This window comes from Microtus pennsylvanicus, chromosome 1 (genome assembly GCF_037038515.1).
Source record: "Microtus pennsylvanicus isolate mMicPen1 chromosome 1, mMicPen1.hap1, whole genome shotgun sequence".
NCBI classification, from domain to species: Eukaryota; Metazoa; Chordata; class Mammalia; order Rodentia; family Cricetidae; genus Microtus; species Microtus pennsylvanicus.
In genome coordinates, this window is record NC_134579.1 from 58,358,697 (window position 1) to 58,382,065 (window position 23,369).

A 23,369-nucleotide genomic window follows, 5' to 3' on the forward strand; every position below is an offset into this window, starting at 1 on the left:
CATTCCTGATTGCGCAGAGGGCTGTTGTCTGGGACGGTGTTCTGTAAGTTTTTCCCCCTTAAAATAAATAACCTCTCTAATAATCTAATTCCAAACTGGTGTGGGATTGTTTGTGACTTACGCCTTCAATTGGTGCCTGAATGTACGGCTTTTTGGCTACGCGCCTCCGAGCCTTTGGTCGCCTTGTGGCTGCCAGGAACCAGCCACCTCTATGCCAGGGCCTCCTTCCCTCCTCAGCGCAGCCAAAAGCAGCTCTCAGTGAGCGACCACTCCACCACCGCCTCCGCCACCACCAAGGAAAAAGCGAGCGAGCGAGTGAACAGAGCTTAGAAAGTGCCTTAGAAAGCTCGACTCAGCTCAAACTCCCCCCCAGCCCGCTGCGGGCCCGCCCACCCGCCATATTTGTTCACACCTAGCAGCAACAGCAGTGCAGCCCACACACAGCACCACTCAGTGCACACGACTGCTCCTTGTCCTCTCCCGCAGGCGGCTTAGTCCAACCTACGCTACCGCCCACCTGTGGTTAAATAATTCACACAGCACGTGGTCTGTGAGTTTAACTTCTGGATTTGAGTATACATTTCAGAATTTTTTTTCTGGTTCTGACTCCTCGGCCACGTGGATTCAGGTGCACCCCGCCACCTATTGGCAGGCAACGGTCATTACAGGTAAAATTTATTTCCATTAAATACAAATAATTACAGGTTTGCTTGAAAATGTAGGGCATTACAATTCAAGGTTTTCACAGCTTTTCTAATTATACCATGGCTGAGATTTTACAAGAGGATATCCCACTGGTTTGGATATTCCTGGGGCTTATAATTCTACTTTTTTTTGGAGGCTTCTTTAAAATATGGCTTGATATTAGAAAAATGATACAGTCCTTACAGAATGAATGCAGGGTTCTTAGGGGAGAGGTTGAATACTTAAGAAAGGGCACAACTGTTCTGAGTGACAACTTTCAGTCGGTTGAGGTAATTTCAAAAACAATTCAGACTGACACCAACCTCCTCAAGAGTTTGAAATTCTCAAGGAGTAGAATAGATCTTTGTCTAATATAACTCAGTCAACTGAGCAAAATTTAGAAAAGGTAGTCTAATATTAAAGAGAGCTTCACTGCTCTGGAGGAGGGGACAGCTGATTTGGCTCGTAAACTTCAATCCCTGGCTGTAGGTGCTGAAACATTATCTGAGAGGATTCAAACCGCTAATAGGACTTTATCAAAAGGGTATGAAAGATTAATGGACAGGATTTCAAAACAAGAAGGCACAATTCATGCTATGAAAATTATGTCCAAGGATGAGATATTATCTCTAACGGACAAACTTCATACCTTAGAATCCTCAGTGAAGGCTTTGGAGCATAATTCTGGACAGGAGATTCGGGGTTTACAGAGGCAATGGTAAACAGACTTGAAAAGATTGAGGAAATTCTAAATTCTGATGAACAGGAGCAAACGGTAGAAAGGCAAATTTTAACTCCATCAGTGAGTAAAATTCTCCGGGATAATTCCCTGCCTTTCCAGTAATAACAACAGAGAAGGTGACTGGGTCACCAGAAACCTTAGGGTCATCAAGGAACATACATGGGAACCTGTCCGTATGAATGATCTGAAAGAAATCAAACAGGCTGTTATGAGTTTTGGGCTACATTCCTCCTTTGTTAAAGAGATGCTAAAAATATGGTCTATCAGCAACAAGGTCAAGCTCCACGATTGGATTCAATTGGTTTCAGCTGTCCTAGAGAGTGGACTGCAATTGAATTGGAAATGCTTATTCAGGCAAGAGGCTAGACTTTTAGAACAGCAGGAAAGAGCAAAGGGAATTGAGATTTCCCTAGATCAAATTCTAGGTGAAGGGCTCTTTTCCAACCCTCTGGAACAGGCTAATTATGATGAACACAACGTATCCATATGTACCACAGCAGCCTTAAAGGCTTGGGACAGGGTTCAAGACCCAAGACAAAGAATGGAATCGTATATCAGAGTTAAACAGGGTCAGAGAGAACCCTTTAGTGAATTTTTACAAAGACTAACTAAAGCTGTACAAATAGGGGTATCTGACACAGAAGCAAGATGTATAATTTGGCTTATGAGAATGCCAGTGTGGATTACAAAAGGATCTTAGGGCCATTAAAGATGAGATCCGTGCGCTTGGATGAATGGGTCTTGCATACACTCAATGTTCATACATTTGACTGAAGCATGGGTAGAAGAAGCAATTTCCAATGGTAAAAGAAGGCATCAGAATACCAAATGTTTTAATTGTGGTAAAATGGGTTATATGAAAAGGAATTGCATACAATGGATTTCCAGAAACAATAATATTAATAATGCCTGTAGTAATAAGAGCGGCGGGGCTGCGTCCCCAACACCCAGCTGCCTGCACGGCTAGCTTATGCCCGAAATAACAACACACAAACTGTATTCATTTAATCACTGCTTGGCCCATTTCTATCTAGCCTCTTCTCGGCTAACTCTCGCACCTGGACTAGTCCATATCGGATCATCTGTGTCACACCGCTCTTACAGGAAAGATTCTAGCCTATGTCCATCCTGGGTCGGATCTCTCGTGTGCAGGGAGCATGGCGTCTCTCTGAGGCGTCTGCTCCCGAGAGGAGAGCTGTGGAGTCTGAGCTCACTTCCTCTTCCTCCCAGCGTTCTGTTCTGTTTACTCCTCCCACCTATCTTCTAACCAATGAGGACCAAGCAGTTTCTTTTTATTTAACCAATGACCTTCCTCCATCATTTCCCCTTTTTAGGTTTGAACAAAAAAAAAAGGCTTTAACTTTAACATAGCAAAATTACATATAACAAAACAGTTATCAAGTAAAAGTTACAATAATCTTTATCATAACTAAGGAAAACTATAACTATAACTAACTATTCTTAACTCCATCAAAGACTCCAGAAAGATACAATACTACCTAAGCAAACAAGAAAAAAGCAAGTTTTAAAACTATAGAAATGACAGAGACATCTCGCTGCCTGGACAGTCACCCAAAGTTCCTCTGTACCGTTGGGGCATCCATCTTCAGCCTTCAGGCCCATGGTATCCAGCAGACATTTCCATAAAGCAGGAAAATTCAAAGTCAGATCAGTCACTATCTGTTGTGTCCTGCAGAATGTCTCGCAGACTCTTTCATGAATCAGGAACCCCGAAAGATCATCTCACCTTAGGCAAGTTCAGTAGTCCTCTCTCTGCGGGTTCTCTGTGTCCAGTTTATGCAATAGTCCAGGCAAGAGCAGTTTCTTGCCCAAATGGCTATCAGACTCCATAAAGATCCTCTTCGATGCCCATCTTCTTCCTGAAGTAGATTGGGTGCTGCCAGGAGCAGAGTGTCTCATTGTCATGAAAAACCCTAAGTTATTAAAACTTTTAAAATGCCATATTCTATAATCTTTGAAAATATGAAAAATGCCTATCTAAAATATATATATGCACATCTAGAAAATCTTAACTAACATGACTACAAACTTGACTATTATGATTATCTATTAACTACCTATATACATTACATTTTTAAATGAACTACACAATGACAATACCTTAATAAAGATCAGAAATACATATACATATATCAAAAATGACCTTAAATCTTTATCAATAGAGCAAAATCTATACTAATGCAAATTATTCATATCTATATCATATCCCCCTTTAAATGTAAAAGAACATTTATAAACCATATTTGGGAACATGGGCGCAATTTTTTCTCTCCAAACTGCTTCCTGCTGAATGGGGGCGCTGTTAATCACATCATTTAGGGTGTAACCTGTGTGCGAGGTTTATCTCAGTTGGCAGTTGAGTGAAGTAATTTTTTGAGGGTATTCACAGGAACCTTTCGGGAGGTCGTGGTCTATCATACCATATCGAGATATATGCAATCCACAGGGTCTGGTCCTCTGTGAAAACAAAAGAAGACCCTCTCCAAAGCATCATATCCTTAGACCCAAATTCTGAAATCATACCCTCATGATATCCGTTCTGGTTCCACTTGGCAGCCCATATAATGAAATGTCTCTCTGTACTTAGCTCCTTCATAGTCAAAAATTTTAAAGAAAACACAATGTACATAATCCAGACTCTCTGTGAATTTTCCATTTTTACATGGCTTATTTTTCTTTATTTCTTTTAATCTCTTAACTATCTGTTCTCTGTCTCTTTAAAGAGTTTGCCTTTTTTTTTAAACCATTAACTTTATTCTCTATATTCTTTTTCTTCTCTCTCCCAAGCCTACATATATTCATCCAACAGTGTCTGAATTTAGTGGTCTGAATCTGTCCTATCGTGAATCTGCAATTTTTAACTATCCAGGAGCACTTTTGATTTGAGTCTTTAAATCACTAGGCGCTTAAGAATCTAAGCTGTGACATTCCTAGGTTAACTTTTTGCTTTTTGAGCGTATATCTTTGACCTGGAATAACTCTGTAGACCAGGCTGTCTTTGAACTCTCAGAGATCCCTGTGTCTCTGCCTCCCAGGCATTGGGATTAAAGGTGTTTGCTACTACACCTTGAACTCACAGAGATCTGTTTGTCTCTGCCTTTTAGGCACTGGGATTAAAGGCCTGTGCTAGCACACCTTGAAGTCACAAAGGTCAATCTCCCTCTGCCTCCCAAGTGTTGGGATTAAAGGTGTATACTACCACACCCAACTACTCTCTTTCTTCCTTTTTTTTATTTTTAAGACTTTTAACTTTTAGCTTGCATATATTTTTAACACACAGTAAACCATTTAGAAATTTTCTTTGTCTTTGAATTTCTCTTTACTGTATCTCTCTGTTTTTCTGACCACATGAGTCTTTAATTTACTAAGCAATCTCAGTAGGACTAAAGCCGTGGCTTTGACAGCTGGATCCAGCCCATTCCTTAGCTTTCCAGCCTCATGGCTGAGGTACTGGCTGTAGCCATGTTTACTGCCACAACTCTATGGCATTTCAAGGTCCCTGCCAGCAAGCGAGCTTCAGTAGCCTGTGCTTGCAAACCTCACGAACCGCCTGCATAAAAGAGTCAGAGTTTACCCTGGCAGGACGGCCCAGAAAGCTGGCATTTTTAAACGGTGCAGCTTTTTTCCTGCTACGGCTGAAAACCGAAAAGCATGCATTCAGCTTTTCGTCAACACCATTTAAGTGTTTCGTGGCAGGAGCTCTTAATGAGCTGCAGGGTTTGGCAGCTAAAGCTGAGTCAGGAAGCTTCTCTTAGATGAGAGCGCTTGCTCGCTTCTAGCAAGCAGAGTAGACCCAAGAGAGTACTGCTACCAAAAAACCATGCACAAGACTGTCATTTTGTTCTAGAATTACTTCCCAAGCTGTCTCAGACTTTCTGTGGACTCAGTTGTCCACGTGGGTGCCATTTGTAGTAATAGGAGCGGCGGGGCTGTGTTCCCAGCACCCCGGCCGCCTGCTTGGCTAGCTTATGCCCCGAAATAATTACACGGACACTGTATTCTTTTAATCACTGCTTGGCCCTTTAGCTCTAGCCCTTACTGGCTAATTCTGATATCCCAATCAACCCATCTCTAATAATCTGTGAGCACCGGTCTTACCGGAAAGATTCTAGCATAAGTCTATCCTGGGTCAGAGCTGGGGAATGGCGTCTCTTTGAGGCGTCTGCTCCAGAGAGGAGAGCCGTGAAGTCTGAGCTCACTTCCTCTTCCTCCCAGCGTTCTGTTCTGTTTACTCCACCTACCTATGTTCTAACCAATAAAATGGGCCAAGGCAGTCCCTTTATTAGCCAATGACCTTCCTCCATCACCATGGGAGCAGGAGATCCTAGAGAGTGGTGGTTCCCTTCTTTACAGGACCTTCATTGTGAAGCTTCCAGTTCTTTGCTCTTTCTTTCTTTCTTTCTCTCTCTCTCCTTCCCTTTCTTTCCTTCTTCCTTCTTTCTTTCTTTCCTTCTTTCTTTCTTCTCCCCTCTCTCTTCTTCCTTCCTTACCTTTCACTCTCCTTCCTTTCTCTTTCTCTCATTTTCTTTCTTTCTTCTTCCTCTCTCTTCTTCCTTCCTTTCCTCCCTCCCACTGTCCCTTCTTTCTTTCCCTCCCTTTCCTCCTCTCCTCTTCTTTCCTTTCTTGATTTTATTATCCAAGTGGTGCAGTTAAAGAATTAAGAATCCTAAGGAGTTGTGGGTCAGCTAGCACCACAGGGTTCTAGCTTGGGGGGGCTGTCTTTGGGAGGTGAGCTTGAGGAGGGAAAATCTCTTGAGCGCTTGCTTGCCTCTAGCAAGCAGAGTGCCACAAATGCTTTAAAGCCAGAGTTCACGCTGGCAGCACAGCCCCAAGAAGCTGCGCTTTAAAATGAAACAGCATTTTTTCTGCTGCTGTTGCCGAATCAGGAAATCTCTCTACAGCACGCCACCAACAAACAGCAAAAAATTGTGTTAAACTCTTTCTCCCTTATTTTTAAGCCTTCTCGGGTTTTTTAAGTGGGTTTAGTCCATCACGTCTGGCGCCAGCGTTCTGTTCTGTTTACTCCTCCCACCTATCTTCTAACCAATGAGGACCAAGCAGTTTCTTTTATTTAACCAATGACCTTCCTCCATGAAATGCCTCTTCTAGAAATAACAGAAATAGGAGGACTCAGCCTTCAGGTTTATGTAGGAGATGTGGAAAAGGCAGGCATTGGACGAATGAGTGTAGATCAACAAAAGATAGACAAGGCAACCCGTTACCATCGGGAAACGCAATGAGGGGACTCTCGCAGGCCCCCATGGTGAATGTGGTCCAGTCATTCCCGGTTACTGTAGAGAACGTGCCTCGTCAGGAAAATTAGAAAGCCCCATGTCTGCTATTAAAAGCAATAACGGCCTGAAGGATGAGTTACTTGTATTTTGGCAGACTTCTATAAATGAACAAAGACCAAAGCTAAGAGTGTGTATAAATGCAAGTTTTATTAGTGGCTTACTGGACACAGGTGGAGATGTAAGTATCATTACTCCAAAATCTTGGCATCCGAATTGGCCTCTTCAGGAGGTAGATGTTCAATTCCTGGGAATTGGAACCCTCTCACGAGTAAGACAAAGCACGAGATGGGCTGAATGCATAGGGCCAGAAGGGCAAATTGGAAAACTAAGGCCACATGTAGCCAATATTGCCGTGAATTTATGGGGCCGTGACCTATTGCAGCAATGGAATACCCAAATTAACATTCCTGCTGTTTCTAGAGCCTCTATTTCTGAGGAAAATATTAAAAGATATTACAGACGGCAGATACCAGCCGTTCAGGCTGTACAAGAACACAAACAATTGATGACCCTTTAGAGGTACCAACAGCCCTGCCTCTTAAATGGTTGACTGAGAAGCCAATATGAATCAAACAATGGCCTTTAGCTGAGGAAAAGTTGCAGGCTTTAGAATAGCTGGTACAAGAGCAATTAGATGCTCAACATATAGAAGAATCTACCAGCCCATGGAATTCTCCTGTATCTGTTGTTAAAAAAAATCTGGTAAATGGAGAATGGTGACAGATCTCAGGGCTATCAACAAGGATATTAAACCTATGGACCCTCTGCAATCTGGAATTCCTTTGTCCTCTTTACTAAAAAAAGGATGGCCTCTCATAGTCATTGATTTAAAGGAATGTTTCTTCGCTATACCTTTACAAGAAAAGGATAGAGAAAAGTTTGCCTTCACAGTGCCTACTTATAATAACTCTCAGCCTACGAGGAGGTACCAGTGGACAGTCCTCCTCCCACAGGGCATGTTGAACAGTCCCACCTTGTGCCAATATTTTGTACATCAACCATTGCAAATAATGTGCAAGCAATTTCCCAAGTCTATCATTTATCATCACATGGATGAGATTCTGCTGTCTGATTCAAACATAGAAACCTTAGAAAGACTGCTTGAAGAAGTAAAGATAGTTTTACCTAAATGGGGATTGCAGATTGCTCCTGAAAAAATACAGAGAGGAGATTCTGTTAATTATCTAGGTTATAAATTAGGTTTGCAAAACATTAAAACGCAAAAGGCACAAATTAGGAGACCGGTTACAGACTCTTAATGACTTCCAAAGATTGTTAGGAGATATTTCCAGTCTATGACCAGCTGTTGGGATAACACCTGATCTAATAGTTCATTTAAACAAAACCTTAGATGGTGAGAAAGATTTGAATAGTCCCAGAAAACTGACAGCTAAAGCGGAAAAGGAACTAACAATGACTGAGGAAAAATTACAGGAGGCACATGTGGATAGGGTGAACCCAAATCTTAGCTGCATCTTAGTCATATTGCCTTCCAGAATTTCTTCTACAGGAATTTTAATGCAGAGGGAAGATACTATTTTAGAATGGATCTTTTTACCACACAAACCAAGTAAAAAATTGAAAACTTATGTAGAAAAGGTCTCTGAATTAATTATAAAAGGTAAACTGAGACTTCGTCAACTAGCAGGTATAGGCCCATAAGAAATTATAGTGCCTTTCACTACTGATGAAATAAAAAAGTTATGGGAAGACAATGAACCATGGCAAAGGGCTTGTGCTAATTTTTTGGGAGAAATTAACAGCAAATATCCCAAAAGGGATAGACTTAACCTCATAAAGATAACTTCTTGGATTCTTCCTAGAATTGTACATGATGCTCCAATAACTGGAGCCCGTACGTTTTATACTGATGCAAATAAATCAGAGAAAGCAGGTTACAAGTCAGATGAATTGAGTAAGATGGAACAAAGCCCTTATAATTCTGTCCAGAAGGCAGAATTATATGCCATTCTTATGATGTTAAGGGATTATAAAGAACTCTTAATATAGTTACAGATTCACAATATACAGAAAGAGATATCTTGCATATTGAAATGGCTGAATTTATACAAGATGACACAGAGTTGAGTTCATTGTTTATTCAGGTACAAGACATAATCAGGAATAGGCTTTGTCCGATATACATAACGCACATCCGGTCCCATACAGGTCTGCCTGGTCCTCTAGCACAAGGTAACGCTGAGATTGATCAATTATTGATTGGAAGCGTGTTGCAGGGCTCAGAATTTCATAAAAAGCATCATATCACTAGTAAAGGCCTAAAGAAAGAATTTTCCATTACATGGCAACAAGCTAAGGACATTATAAAGAGATGTCCTACTTGTTCTTTCTATAATCAAACACAGTTGCCTGCAGGGAGTAACCCAAAGGGTACTCAAAGGAATGAAATCTGGCAGATGGATGTGTTCCACTTTATGGAATTTGGTAAATTAAAATATGTACACCACACTATAGACACATATTCAGGTTTTCAATGGGCTACTGCCCTGAGCTCAGAAAAGGCTGATTCAGTAATCACACATTTATTGGAAATAATGGCCATCACGGGTATACCAGCAGAAATGGTCCAGCATATGTATCTAAGAAAATGAAACTTTTTTTTGCTTATTGTAATATAAAACACATTACAGGTATACCAAATAATCCTACAGGTCAGGCAGTTATAGAAAGATCAAACTGTACTATAAAGGATATGTTGAACAAATAGAAAGGGACCAAAAATACCCCCAGAAATAGATTACATAATGCTCTATTAACCTTGAATTTTCTCAATGCTAATGAGAAAGGAACAACAGTGGCAGAAAGACATTGGATAATGGAAAAGTCTGCTGAACTAAATCAACCGATTTATTTCAAAGATGTGCTGACCTCTCAATGGAAGCCAGGAGATGTGCTACGTTGGGGAAGGGTTTTGCTCTTGTTTCCACAGGAGAAGAAAAATTGTGGATACCATCAAAATTAATAAAGTTTTGATTTGAAGAGGCAAAACCTCTTGGAAAGGTGAAATGACAGCTCATCCACAATGATGATTTTCATACAGGTGGTAAGAAAAACATATAGAATGGGGACAGGGTTCTCTTTGTATCTCCACAGGAAAACATTCATCTTTGAAAAATTCAAGGGACCCTGGATGTTTGAATAATGACAGATGGAAAAATAACTGTCCAAAAGGGACTATCAAGAAAACCAAATAGGTTCTGTAAGTATAAAAATCTAAGATATTATAAAATCATATTTCTAAATTTATAGAGCTGGTTTTGGAGATGGACTCTGGCTCAGTCCCTCTCTAATTCCAAGCCTGTTGTTAAGAGAAAAACCCAGAGTTTCTGGAGTTTCTGTCTCATGTCAAGAGCCATGATATGGGACAGAAAGAAGTATTACTTTAGAAAACATCTTTGCTTTTCTTCATATCTATCATACCTTTCATTGAATATATCTATCATGCCTTTCATTGAATATATATATGTCTATATGATTAATGTTTTTCACAATGAACAATGAGTTTTTCCTGAAGTGACATTTGAAGTTTCCAGGAAGAAGATGGGGCCCCATAAGAACAACTCCACCTGGTTGATATGATGTCATGATACTAATAGCACTACTACAAGACTTGTTTTGGGTACCAGCTGCACAAGACAGTTCCAACTTGGTCAGCTGAAATGGTGCACATCTTGTACAACATTCTGGCCAGACCTCCACAAAATATTCAGAGACTATTTGCAATTTTAAAAGACATTGATCTTGGAATTTAACCATCATTTTACTTTCACAGGATCCCCCAGAAAGAACGTCGCCCCCATGACAGCTGGAAGTAATTCTAGAGGACGACGTCCCCTCTCCCAGTAAAGTTTGTCCTTGGGTTTAGGGACATCATTTAGGGGTTGATTATAATTAGTATATGGTTGAGGGCTGGGGGAGGAATTTTATAAGCTCAGGGATCTTTTTGAAAAAAAAAGGATGATGGGATAATAGATTTGTAATTGTGAGTTACTGGTTTTAGACAAATATATTGATATCAATTCATGTATATTGATACAAAGGTAAATCATATTGACTATTGTATACATGCATGCTTCTACCTCTGTTTAGAACATTTTTTATGTATTGATATATATTGTACTGATATATATATTGTATAAATTTACCATATTGCAGTGTACATTTCTACCTCTGATTAAGATACTTATATATTGTTTATGTATTGATATATATTTACCATATTGCCTTGTATATTTGTACATTGTTTATATTTGGAGGTCATATTGTCTTCATCTATCGCACAGTTGTTCACTGTCTTAGTCTTTAAGTTAGATAGGTATTGAGAATTATATAGATCAATAGTCATCTAAGTTTGTCATTTATAATTAGCCTAATCAGGTTCTTTAGATACATAGAGATTATATTCAGTATAGATAGATAATCTTCAACCCCTTCAAAGAGCTGCAGAAAATGGCCTTTAATCTAACTCAGAGTTTTGTGGAGTGAGACACAATTGCTCCTGGCAACACTGATCTATTCCCGAGAGAATGTTGAGCACCAAAGAAACTCCACCTGGAGCCTTTCTTTTTGGCAAAACTGGCCTTTGGGCAAAGAAATGTGCATGCCTCAACCACTGACAGAGACATAGTATCCGTACATGGACAAAACAGGACTATCATATCCTGCCAAGACAGGGTAAGATAGTTTTGAAAAGTTTCTTGCCTTTGAAAATGGTATGTCAGTTACGTTAGGCCTTAGCCAAAACTTGTTGCTTCAACACTGCAAACGTGACCTTTGGTGATTGCCCAGGTAGCTAGTTGTCTCTGTGATTTGTTGCATAACATTATTTCCTTTCTCATATCTTCGATAGGGTTGATGACTTGGCCAAGTTATTTATTATACAAGACTTAAGCTAGTTAGAATAGGATATTTGTACTTATTGTATATAATTTCATAGTAGGTTTAGAACTCTCTTACTTAAACGAAAGGAGGAGGTGTTGCGGGATCTCCTTCGCTCCTTCAGCCAATAGCAGCTAAGATACCAGCCCATTGGGGCGTGGTCTCTCTCCCTTTAAAAAAGGGGCCACTTCCTTCTGCGCTTGCTCTGGTTTCCGGTTCCGCTTCCGGCGAGTAGCCTCCATTCCTGATTGCGCAGAGAGGGCTGTTGTCTGGGACGGTGATCTGTAAGTATTTCCCCTTAAAATAAATAACCTCTCTAATAATCAAATTCCAAACTGGTGTGGGATTGTTTGTGACTTACACCTTCACCTGTTTTTTTCAAACTTCTCAAATAAAATTTATGAGAGGCAGTGCTTTGTCATCTGAAAATTCAGTAACACATATGTACAACAGAAGTAGGTGACTGACAGCCCCACAGACTTACCTGCTCCTCTCTCTTCTGCTTCCGTAACTGCAGGCCCTCTTCCTCCCTCCTCCTGCGCATCTCATCTGGATTCAGAGATTTGTTCTTGTAACTTTTCAGGCGAAAGTTCTCCTTTCCTGGCGTGGTCATGATTTCTAGAAGCACAGCGAGGGAACAGAGGAATTTTAAGGATCTTATTATTCTCTGAGCTCAGCCTTCAACACACACACACACACACACACACACACACACACACACACACACACACACACACACACAGCGGTGGAACACGAGAAATGGTTATTTCATTTATTGGGAGGGAAGGAAGCCAGCACACTATATGGGGTCAGAGGACAACTTGCAGGAGTCACTCTCTCCTAGCACGATAGTCGTGAGGAGGGAATATTCACAGCCAGGCTTGGCAGCAAGCATCTCATTCCACAATTTATCTTACCAGCTCTATCATATTTCCAAAAGTATTATTAAAATATTCAATTCAACCGTTTTTACTATATTAACAGGTATGTGTAAATATTACCAGACTGAATTTGAGTATTTTTATCACCTTAAAAAAGAAACCTGTCTTGGTCAGGCAGTGGTGCGCACACCTTTAAGTCCAGCACTCAGGAAGCATAGGTAGGCAGAGCTCCGTGAATTTGAGGACGGTCTGTTTTCCAGGATAGCCAGGGCTACAAAGAGGAACCCTGACTCAGAAAAAGAAACCTGTTTCACTTAGCTCATTAGCTACTGATCTTATTTTAGACATTTCATACAAACAGAATCATACGACATGTAATCTTTTGTTGATGGGCTTCATTTAGCCTAACACTTTTTATTTTATTTTATTTATTTATTACATATACAATATTCTGTCTGTATGCATGCAGGCCACAAGAGGGCGCCAGGTCTCATTACAGATGGTTGTGAGCCACCATGTGGTTGCTGGGAATTGAACTCAGGACCTTTTGAAGAGCAGGCAGTGCTCTTAACCTCTGAGCCATCTCTCCAGCCCCTAGCCTAACACTTTTAAAAGATTGATTTTCACTGTAGCAAATTACCAGTATTTTACTCCTTCCTACAGCTGACTAATATTCCACTATATATTACATCTATCTCTTATCAGCTGATGGACAGTTGGGTTATTTCTATCTTTTAGCTATTATGAACTATGCTTCCATAAACATCTATGAAGAAGATTTTGCGCAGACATATTTCCATTTCTCATGCATATACAGTTAGCGGTTGTATTGTGTGTCACAGTAACTCTATGCTTAATCACTTGATAAACTGCCCATCTTCCAAGGTGACTTTATCATTTTATATGCCCATCACCACTAGCTGCAATTTTCTACATCCTAGATAATATGATTTCTTTAACTGATGTTAAAGGTATGAAGTGGTAGCTCATGGTTCTGATTGGTAATCCTCTGATGATTAAGAAAATACAGCATCTTTGCAACTATTATCTAAGTATGTAGCTATCATAAAAATTTAGCAGATCCTTTGTCTATTTTTAATTGGGTTACATGTCTTTTCATTACTAAGTTGTAAGAGGCTTTTTCAAAATAGATTATAGATAAAACTCTTAAAAACCTTAATTTTGGACTAGAGAGATGACTCGGTGTTTAAGAGAAGCTGTTGCTCTTGCAGAGGACCTGGGTTCATATGATGACTCACAACTGTCTTACAACTCCAGTTTCAGTTGATCTGAAGCCCTCTTTTGGTTCCCAGGGCAACCACATGGTGCACATACATACATGAAGGCAAAACATTAATACATATAAAATAAAAAATCTTGGGGATGGAGAGATGGCTCAGAGGTTAAGAGCATTGCCTGCTCTTCCAAAGGTCCTGAGTTCAATTCCCAGCAACCACATGGTGGCTTACAACCATCTGTAATGAGGTCTTGTGCCCTCTTCTGGCCTGCAGGCATACACACAGACAGAATATTGTATACATAATAAATAAATATTAAAAAAATTTAAAAAAATCTTTTTTAAAAAAAAACCCTTAATTTTAACATAAGCCCTAAATAATATTTCTTTTAAGATTTATTTATTTACTTATTATGTATACAGTGTTCTACCTGCATGTATGCCTGCAGGCCAGAAGAGGGCACCAGAGCTCATTAGGGATAGTTGTGAGCTATCATGTGGTTGCTGAGAATTGAACTCATGATCTATGGAAGAACCGCCAGTGCTCTTAACCACTGAGCTATCTCTTCAGCCCACCTTTTCTCATTCATGCTTTTGATGTCATATCTAGAAATCCTTCACTTTATGTTCTTAGGAGTTATATACAGGTTATCTCTTATAGTGGTCCAAGTTAATATTTCTATATGCTATGTGGTAAAAGTTGAACTTCATTCTTTTGCATGTCTATACAGTTTTCCAAGTGGTATCTGATGATCTTTCAACGATCTTGGAGCTTGTTATAGAATGCATGTTATGACTGCCCACAATGTGTGTATGAAATCCTAAGTCCCGGTATGAGAGAGAGTACATGAGGTAAGTCCAGTATGATTGGTCATGACGGCAGACCCCTCAGAAATTAGGTTAATTCCTTTATAAAAGACATGCCTTTAATCCCAGCCATGAGAAATGAATTTCTGTTACTTGTGAAGCATTCTTGTTTGTCACACATAGGTTTAATTTTATGACTTTTGATTATATTCAATTGCTCTTTGATTATCAATGCCTTGTGTGAACATTAGAACAAGGAAGTGTGGACCTTTCTACAAGCTCTCTTAAAAGATTTGCCTTAGTCATTACAGATCTCCTATACTTTCACATCAATTTTCAGAATCAGTCTGTCAAGTTCTACAAACAGCTCAGATCCTGATAACACTGTAATGAACCTATAGATCAATTTGGGGAGTATTGCCATCATAACAAGCTAAACATTCTAATTTATAGTTTTGATTTGTCTAACTGCTTTTTTACCTTTATTTCAGTGTGTGTGTGCATACACGTGCATATGTGCTTACATGTATGTGCACTTATATGTGCCTGGTACCCCTTGGGAGACCAGAAGATGGTGTTGGATGTCCTGGAACTAAAGTTTTAGACAATTGTGAGCTACTATGTGAGTGCTGGGAACCAAACCCAGGTCTTCTGCAAGAACATCAAGTACTTAGCACTGCTGAGCCATCTCTCCAACTCCCCCTAACAATGCTTATGCACATTTCTGAGTATAAATTTTACACTTCTTTTACTAAACATATTCTCAAGTATTTTTTATGTCCTGATGAGTCAATTTTTAATTTTACTTTAGGTTATTCGTTATGTCTACAGAAATACAACTAATTGTTATGGCAGTTTTGTTTGGTTTTCATCTGTTTTTGAGACAGTGTTTCATGTAGCCCAACCTGGCCTCAAACCCCACCTCCCAAGGACTAGGATTCTAGGCGTGCACCACCACACCCAGTTTCAAATGATTCATAAATACTGACCTAAAATACCCTTCCATCTTGTTGAGCTTATCAGTGTTCAGCAGATACACAAGACCATCTCCTATACAGACTTTAGTTATACCTACTAACCTTGACGCCTTTGTACTCTTTAGTTTCCTAATTAAGGTTTTCAATACAAAGCTGAACATAAACGGAAAACGGACATCTAAGGAAAGCTACCATCAAGCATGACATTATTACCCTTGAGAATTATTTTTAAAAAAATTTAGTTTATGTGTATGTTGTGTCTATGTGAATATATGTTATGTGTGCTTGGGTACCCACAAAGGCCAGAGATGGTGTCAGAACCCCAGGAGCTGGAGTTACAAGTGGTTTTGAGCACTGGAAACTAAACTAAGGTGCTCTGGAAGAGCAGGAAGCGCTCTTCTATTTTCACTGTGAGCCTAGCCTTTAAAAGCTAAGTTATCTCTCCAGCCCAGGAGTGCTCTTAACCACTAAATCATCTGTTTTCCATGGGTGTGCTCTACCATGTTGAGAAGCTCCTTTCTATTCCTAGATGAGTGTTTTCTACCATTGAAAGAATTTGGACTTTGTGAAATGCTTTTTCTGTACACTGAGATGCACTTTTTGTTTTTATTTTACTAATACATTACATTAACATGTTTTAAGACTTTAAACCAATTCCTTCATATCTCTAGGAAAAATCCCATCTCACTATAATGTGTAAGTAAGTCTTCTGGAAGACTGCTGGGCTCCACTGTAAGTACTCTGTTGAGAATTGTGTTCAAATTATGATATCAGTCTGTATTTTTCTTGTGAATATCTTGTCTGGCTTTGGTATCAGACTTTGGTATGAGCTTTAAAAAATGAGTTGGGTAATGAAATACTTTGTAAAGAATTAGTCCTAAGTCTTCAGATGTCTGGTAGAATTCAGGAATGAAGTCAACAGGCCTAAACTTTTCTCTGTGAGCAGTTTGTTCTACAGCTCCACACTTTATATGTCTATTCATAGTCTGTTCTTATTTAGACAGCTTTGATAGATATATAATATGCCTGTTTGATCTAAGTCTTTATTGCGATACAAGAGTTGACCACATTTTTATAATCTTTTGTATTGCAAGCTAGTAATGTTCCCAACTTTGCTTCAGTTTTGTATACAGTAAACCTTTTTCCCATGGTTTTACTTTCCAAAGTTTCAGACACTAATTATAAGTCACAATCCAAACCTAGAAAATTCGAGAAATAAGCAATTCTTAAGTTTTACAGTGCCCATCATTCTAACTGCTGTTGAAATTTCACACCATCCCACTTCATCATGTCAGCTAAGTAAATCATTACTTTGCCCAGTATACTCATCCTTTATCCAGTACCAACTTGTTATTGTGTTAAACAGTTACTGTGATCATCAAACCAAATATCAACAAACTAAAATGCTTGTATATAAGATTCAATATTACCTGCTTTCAAATACCCACTAAGGGAAAGAGAATGTCTTCCCCAAAAGACAACTGTACTTGATTTATAGTTTGCTTCCTCATTACTCCTGGTTGTTCTGTTCACTACTGAAGGTATAGTAATGAAGTGTCTTCACTCTTATTGAATTACTCGATTATCCCTTCATTTATGTCACACACATACCCTTCTCATTTACTATAGGCCTTGTCTTTGGGAGGAAGAAAAAGATGAGCTAGAGAGATGACTCAAGTTTAATTCCCAGAACCCAAATCAGGCGGCTCACAACCATCTATAACTTCTGTTCTAGGGTATCTGACACTTCTGGTCACCACTGCAGGCATCTACAGTCATGTTTGTGCACAAAGACAGACTCAAGTCCCACCTCAAAAGAAGTCAGACATGGTAGCTTAAGGCTATGATCCCCAAACTTGGGAGGTGGAAGCAGGAGATTAAGATTTCAAGGTCACCCTCAGCTACACAGCAAGTTCAAGGCTAAGGGAAATCTGGTCTACATAAGAGAAACTGTCTCAAAACAAAAATTTTCCCAAATAATTTCCTAAAAATCTAAAAATATTTTCACAAAAACTAACTTCTCTTATTTTTTTTCTCCTCTAAAGAAACAACTGACTCTAGCTAAGGAGAACCCCTTTAAAATCCTAAAGTTCATAGAAAGTAGCTTTATTGGATCTGGGCAGTAATAAAGAGTGTACAATATAGCTGGGTGGTGGTGACCCAGTGGCTCAGGCCTTTAATCCCAGCACTCAGGTGGATTTCTGAGTCAGGTGGCCAGCCTGGTCCACAGAGTGAATTTCAGAACAGCCAAGACTACACAAAGAAACCATGTCTCAGAAAAAAAAAAGTATGTGTATATTTAATGACATGAGCCAAGCCTGATGACACACACCTTTAATTCCAGCATTCACGAGGCAGAGGCAGGGGGATCTCTATGAGTTCCAGGTAGGCTGGTCTACAGCAAGTTCCAAGACAGTCAGAGCTACAAAGAAAGACCATCTCAAACAACAAGAAAAGAAGAACTCAGTTGTATCTTTTTATTAAAGTGCCTTAAGAGAACCAATTACATGAAGACATTAGATTTCTCTGAAGCTTGGATCCCCCATTTCTAGAATGGAGATATGAAGACCTCATAAGGTAAAGAGAGCATACTTGTACTGCCTGATCCATATTTAAGTGATATATGAAGAATGAAGGGACAGCTATAAATAACCCCAAGTGATCAGAGGTCTCCAAAGCTCTAAAAAGTAGATGGTAGCTGGGCTTGGGCACAGTTCTAATACCCTGGGTTTAATCTCCAATACCAAAAGACAACCAAGAAAAAAAAGTATTTCAGCTAAATTGTAAAGTAGAAAAGATTTTAGCAGATAAGGTTAAAAAAGAAAATTCCACAAAACAGGCCGAAATCAGAAGAGGGGCTGGAAAGATGGCTTAGTGGTTAAGAGAGGACCAGAGTCAGGTTCCTGATGGAGGAAGGTCATCTGTCTATGTGTTACTTTCATTGGTTAATAAAGAAACTGCCTTGGCCCTTTGATAGGACAGAAAATTAGGTAGGCAGAGTAAACAGAACAGAATGCTGGGAAGAAGTGAGGCAGACGCCATGGAGCCAGCCACCAGATCAGACATGCTGAATCTTTCCTGGTAAGCCACCACCTCGTGGTGCTACACAAATTACTAAATATGGGTTAAAGCAAGATGTGAGAATTAGCCAATAAGAGGCTGGAACTAATGGACCAGGCAGTGATTAAATGAATAAAGTTTCCGTGTAATTATTCTGGGGCTAAGCTAGCTGTGTGGGAGCTAGGCAGGATGAAAAGCAAGCCTGCTCGCCTCATCACTACAGATTCCCATTATCCATGTCCAACAGAACAGAACCAGGAGCTCTAGTTCCAGGAGATCTGACACATTCTTCATGCTTATGTGAGCATGTGAGCGCATACACACATACACAACTAAAAGTAAAATAAATTTTTAAGATTAAAAAAGAAGTCAGAAAGTGGTTGCTGAGGAATGGCAATCTCATCTATTAAAACAGTTATTCTTCAAAACAGAGAAAAGACAACTAAGAAATGCCAACAACTCGTTTTCTTTCTCTTCATTACTTCTGTGTACACATGTATGCGCCCACACATTTTGAGCACACATGCATGTATATCAGAGTGGAGACAAGAGGGTGAGTGTGTCTTCTCCTTTCACTCTCCACCTTACTACTGAGACAGGATCTTGCTCTAAACCTAGAGATCACCAATTAGAATAGCTTGGCTGGCCGCAAGCCTCAGAGATCCTCCAATCTCTGCCTCCCCAGAACTGGGATTTATACACACACAACACCACACAAAGGCTTTTTCCTTGGGTTCTTGGGATCAAGTATCAGGTTCTCATGCTTATGCAGCAAGCATTTTACCAACTGTGCTATTTCCCTAGTCCCTATTAGGAGGCGTGGCTTTGTTGGACTGGGTATGGTCTTGTTGGAAGAAGTACTGTGGGGGTGGACTTTAAGGTTTCCTATGCTCGGGATACCACCAAGTGTTTCAACTGAGATTTCCTTTTGCACGATGAAGACGCTCTGCTACTCCAGTTTGTCTGCCTGGACACCACCATGCTCCCCATCATGATGATAATAAACTGAACCTCTGAAACTGTAAGCGAACCACCCCAATTAAATGTTTTCTTTAAAGGGTTGCTGTAGTCACGGTGTCTCTTTCCAGTAACGGAAATCCTAACTATGTTTTAAAACAGCCACATTAAGATTTCTGCAGCACACACGTACACACACACAAACCATCCAAAGTTCATTTTATCTGCTTCTGTCAGTTACTATCTCTGTTCCAATTCCTCATCCATGTCATAACTACCCACCTGCAATAGCTTTAAACCATGCTCTCAAACTCAGACTGTTCTTTTTAATGTATATTGGTGTTTTATCTGTACGCATGTCTGTGCATTGTGTGCCTGCTTAGTGCCCAAAGAGACCTCAAGAGGGCATTGGAACCCCTAGGGCTGGAGTTATGGACAGTTGTGAGCCACCATGTGGATGATGTGAACTGAATCCCTGTGCTCTGAAAGAAGAGCAGTGTTAACTGCTGAGCCATCTGTCCAGCCTCCAAATGCAAGCACTCCCCATCCCCCTTTCGTTTTTCAAGACAGGGTTTCTCTATATTTCCTAGAACTCACTTTGTAGAACCAAGCTGGCCTCGAACTCAGAGATCTACCTGCTCTGCCTACCAAGTGCTGGAATTAAAGGAGTGTGCCACCACCCAGCAAACAAGTACTCTTTATGACATAAGAAATGATGTATCATCTTATCAAGAAAATATGTGACTTTACAGTGAAAAATTAAAACTATATAAGTGGTGGCACCTGCCTTAATTCCAGCACTCAGGAGACAAAGGCAGGCAGATCTCTGTGAGTTCACAAGGTCAGCCTGATCTACACATAGTGAATTCTAGGACAGCCAAGACTGCTTCACAAAAGAATCCTGTCTCAACATCCCCCCACCAAAAGAGATAGAGATAGAGATAGAGATAGAGATAGAGAGAGAGAGAGAGAGAGAGAGAGAGAAGAAGGTGGAGAAGGAGGAAGATGAGGAGGAGGAGGAGGAGGAGGAGGAGGAGGAGGAGGAGGAGGAGGAAGAAGAAGAAGAAAGTGTTACAGTAGGGTAGTGGTGGCACATACCTTTAGTCCAGCAACAGGGAGAGAGAGGCAGGCAGAGTTCTATGAGTTCGAGGCTAGTCTGGTCTACAGAGCAAGTTCTGGGGCAGCCAAGGCTACAGAGAAAAAGCCTGTCTGGAAAAACAAAAACAAACAAAAAATAACATCCCTGGAACCCAGAAGACATCTTACACAGGCCATAGAATAGTATACCAATTTTGGATTCCACAGCCTGAGTGCATGCAAGGTTCCTAACAGTAAAAATAAAAAAGAAGTGATGATTCACTCCCAGAATCCCAGCCCATGGGAGGCCAAGGCAGGATTTACTTAGGAGTCTTAGGCCGGCCTGGCCTACAGAGTCAGTTCATAACCCAGGTTCTGTTATAAGTTTGTAGAGTGAGTCTCTAAATCAGTGGTTCTCAAACTGTGGGTTGTAACACCTTTGGAGGGAGGGAATCAACAATCCTTTCACAGAGGCTGCATAAGACCATAAGAAAACACAGATATTTAAAACTATGAAACATAACAGTAGCAAAATTATAGTTATGTAGTAGTAATGAAAATAATTTTATGGTTAGGGATCACTACAACATCAACTACCTTAAAGGGTTGCAGCATTAGGAAGGTTGAGGACCACTGCTCTAAATTAACAGGACAAGGTGTAAAACAAAACTTCTGAAGAAGAACCATAGGGACTAGGTACTAGGGCCAGAGTGATCGCTCAGCAGGTGAACATAATTGCAGAGCAACCCTAATAGAGTTCCGCCTCCAGAACCCATAGTGGAAGAACTGACTCCATGTTGCTCATGGTCCAGGAGTGCCCGCCCTCCCACATCACAACATAATAAAATTAAAACACACACACACCAACACTATATGGGCAGGCTGCAAAGTTTACACAGTAACCAGAACTTAAATCAAAATGCATAATGAATTTGAGGTTTCTGGCAGAGCTAATCTGTGCCACATCACATAACTTCACTGAAGCTTGATTATGACACACGCAGGCACTTCATACAGGGTACACCATCAAGTTACACAATACCATCAAATCTGCCCAAAAGATCTCAGCCTACTTTTCAAACTATTGTGTGTTAAAATTACAGTGGGTTTTAAAAACTTTTATTATACTTATTAGCAGCATGTATGTGTGTTTGTATATATGGACATCCACATGTGTACAGTGCCTGTGTAAGAAGAGGACACTGAAACTATACAGATGGTTGTGAGCCACCATGTGGATACTCTGAACCAAAACCAGGTCTTCTGCAGCAGCCTGCTGGCCAGTTTTATGTCAACTATACACAAGCTAGAATCATCAGTGAGAAAAAGACTCAATTGAGAAAATGTCCCCATAAAATGGAGCTGTAGGAAATGCCTTAGGGTATCTTAATTAATATTTGAAGGGAGAGCCCAGGCCATTGTGGGTGGTGCCATCCCTGGACTGGTGGTCCTGGGTTCTATAGGAAAGCAGGCTGAGAAAACCATGAAGGGCAAACCAGTAAGCAGCACCACTCCAAGGACTCTACATCAGGTTCTGCCTGCAGGTTCCTGCCCTTCTTTTGATTAACTGTAATATGGAAATGTAAGTCAAATAAACCCCTTCCTTCCTGAGTTGCTTTTAGTCATGGTGTTTCATGACAGCACTATTAACCCTAACTAGAGCAAAAAACAAGTGCCATCTTTGCCATCTCTGTAATCCCAACTGCTGAGTTTTTAATAACATACAAAATCTGCTTTTACAGAAAATATAATGATTAATTTTAAAAAACAAAGACTTTTAATATTTTCCTACAGTTCATCCTCAGCAGGTATTAGGCACTGCATCAGAAGGTTTGATTTTTTTTTTTTTTTTGGTTTTTTGAGATGTAGTGTTGAAGCCTGTCTTAAAACTCAACTCTGTGGCCTCAAACTCACAGAGATCTGCCTGCCTCTGCCTCCCAAGTGCTGGGATTAAACCCCACCTGGCTCTGAGGTTTTTTTTTTTCCGTTGTTGTTTTAAATCTTTCTACTTGAATTTTTGCTTGGTAGGATCAGGACAGAATTTCCAACCATTCGGAAATAGCCTTCAACATACTGCTACCATTTTGTACTAGGTATTTACACGAAGCAATCATCTCAGCACTGACTGTTATAAAATCAAAGAATCGATCAACTCTGAAATGTGCTGAAGATGTTATATATCTTGCAACATCAAATATTCAACAAAGATGTAATAATGAAAAAATAGATGTAATAATGCGAAAATAAACACAACTGACTCATACAAATTTGTTTTAGTCTTTAATAAATGGTTAAAGTTCATTTATATCAAAGAATCACTTTAAATTAATTTCTTTTTGTTTATTATCAGTAAATGCTTGATCTGCATTCTTATTTGTATTACACCCACATACTCTGACTGCAGAAAAATTTCTTGAACAAAAATGGTCTCTAGTGGAGAAAATTTAAGCTCTGGTATGTACAAAATAAACAGCACACATACACCTTGACAGACATTTCATCTCACAATAAATCATGTGTAATTACAACTGTAAACATTCACAGCTGAGCCACAGAGGACTGGGATTCTACACTGCTACAGGAAAGAATGGAAGGAGAGCTCAGAATGCTTTTAATTCTTTTCTTTTTTAAAAAAGATTTATTTTTATTATGAATACAGTGTTCTGGCTGCATGTCAGACAAGGGCACCAAATCTCATTACAGATGGTTGTGAGCCACCATGTGGTTGCTGGG

The 23,369-nt window shown here is 39.9% G+C and overlaps 1 protein-coding gene and 1 long non-coding RNA gene across 2 annotated transcripts in view; one reads left to right on the forward strand and one right to left on the reverse strand.

The window, feature by feature from the left end:
- The window catches only part of Kpna1 (karyopherin subunit alpha 1), a 72,683-nt gene that overhangs the window by 43,442 nt on the left and 5,872 nt on the right, over positions 1 to 23,369 (reverse strand). Inside the window, exon 2 of the mRNA XM_075965097.1 lies at positions 12,125 to 12,258. Coding sequence (XP_075821212.1) covers positions 12,125 to 12,253 — 129 coding nt within the window. The 5' untranslated portion in view covers positions 12,254 to 12,258. The remainder of the gene's footprint in view (positions 1 to 12,124; positions 12,259 to 23,369) is intronic.
- LOC142845786 (uncharacterized) overlaps positions 1 to 23,369 on the forward strand; it is a 98,303-nt gene that overhangs the window by 6,993 nt on the left and 67,941 nt on the right. The window lies entirely within an intron of this gene.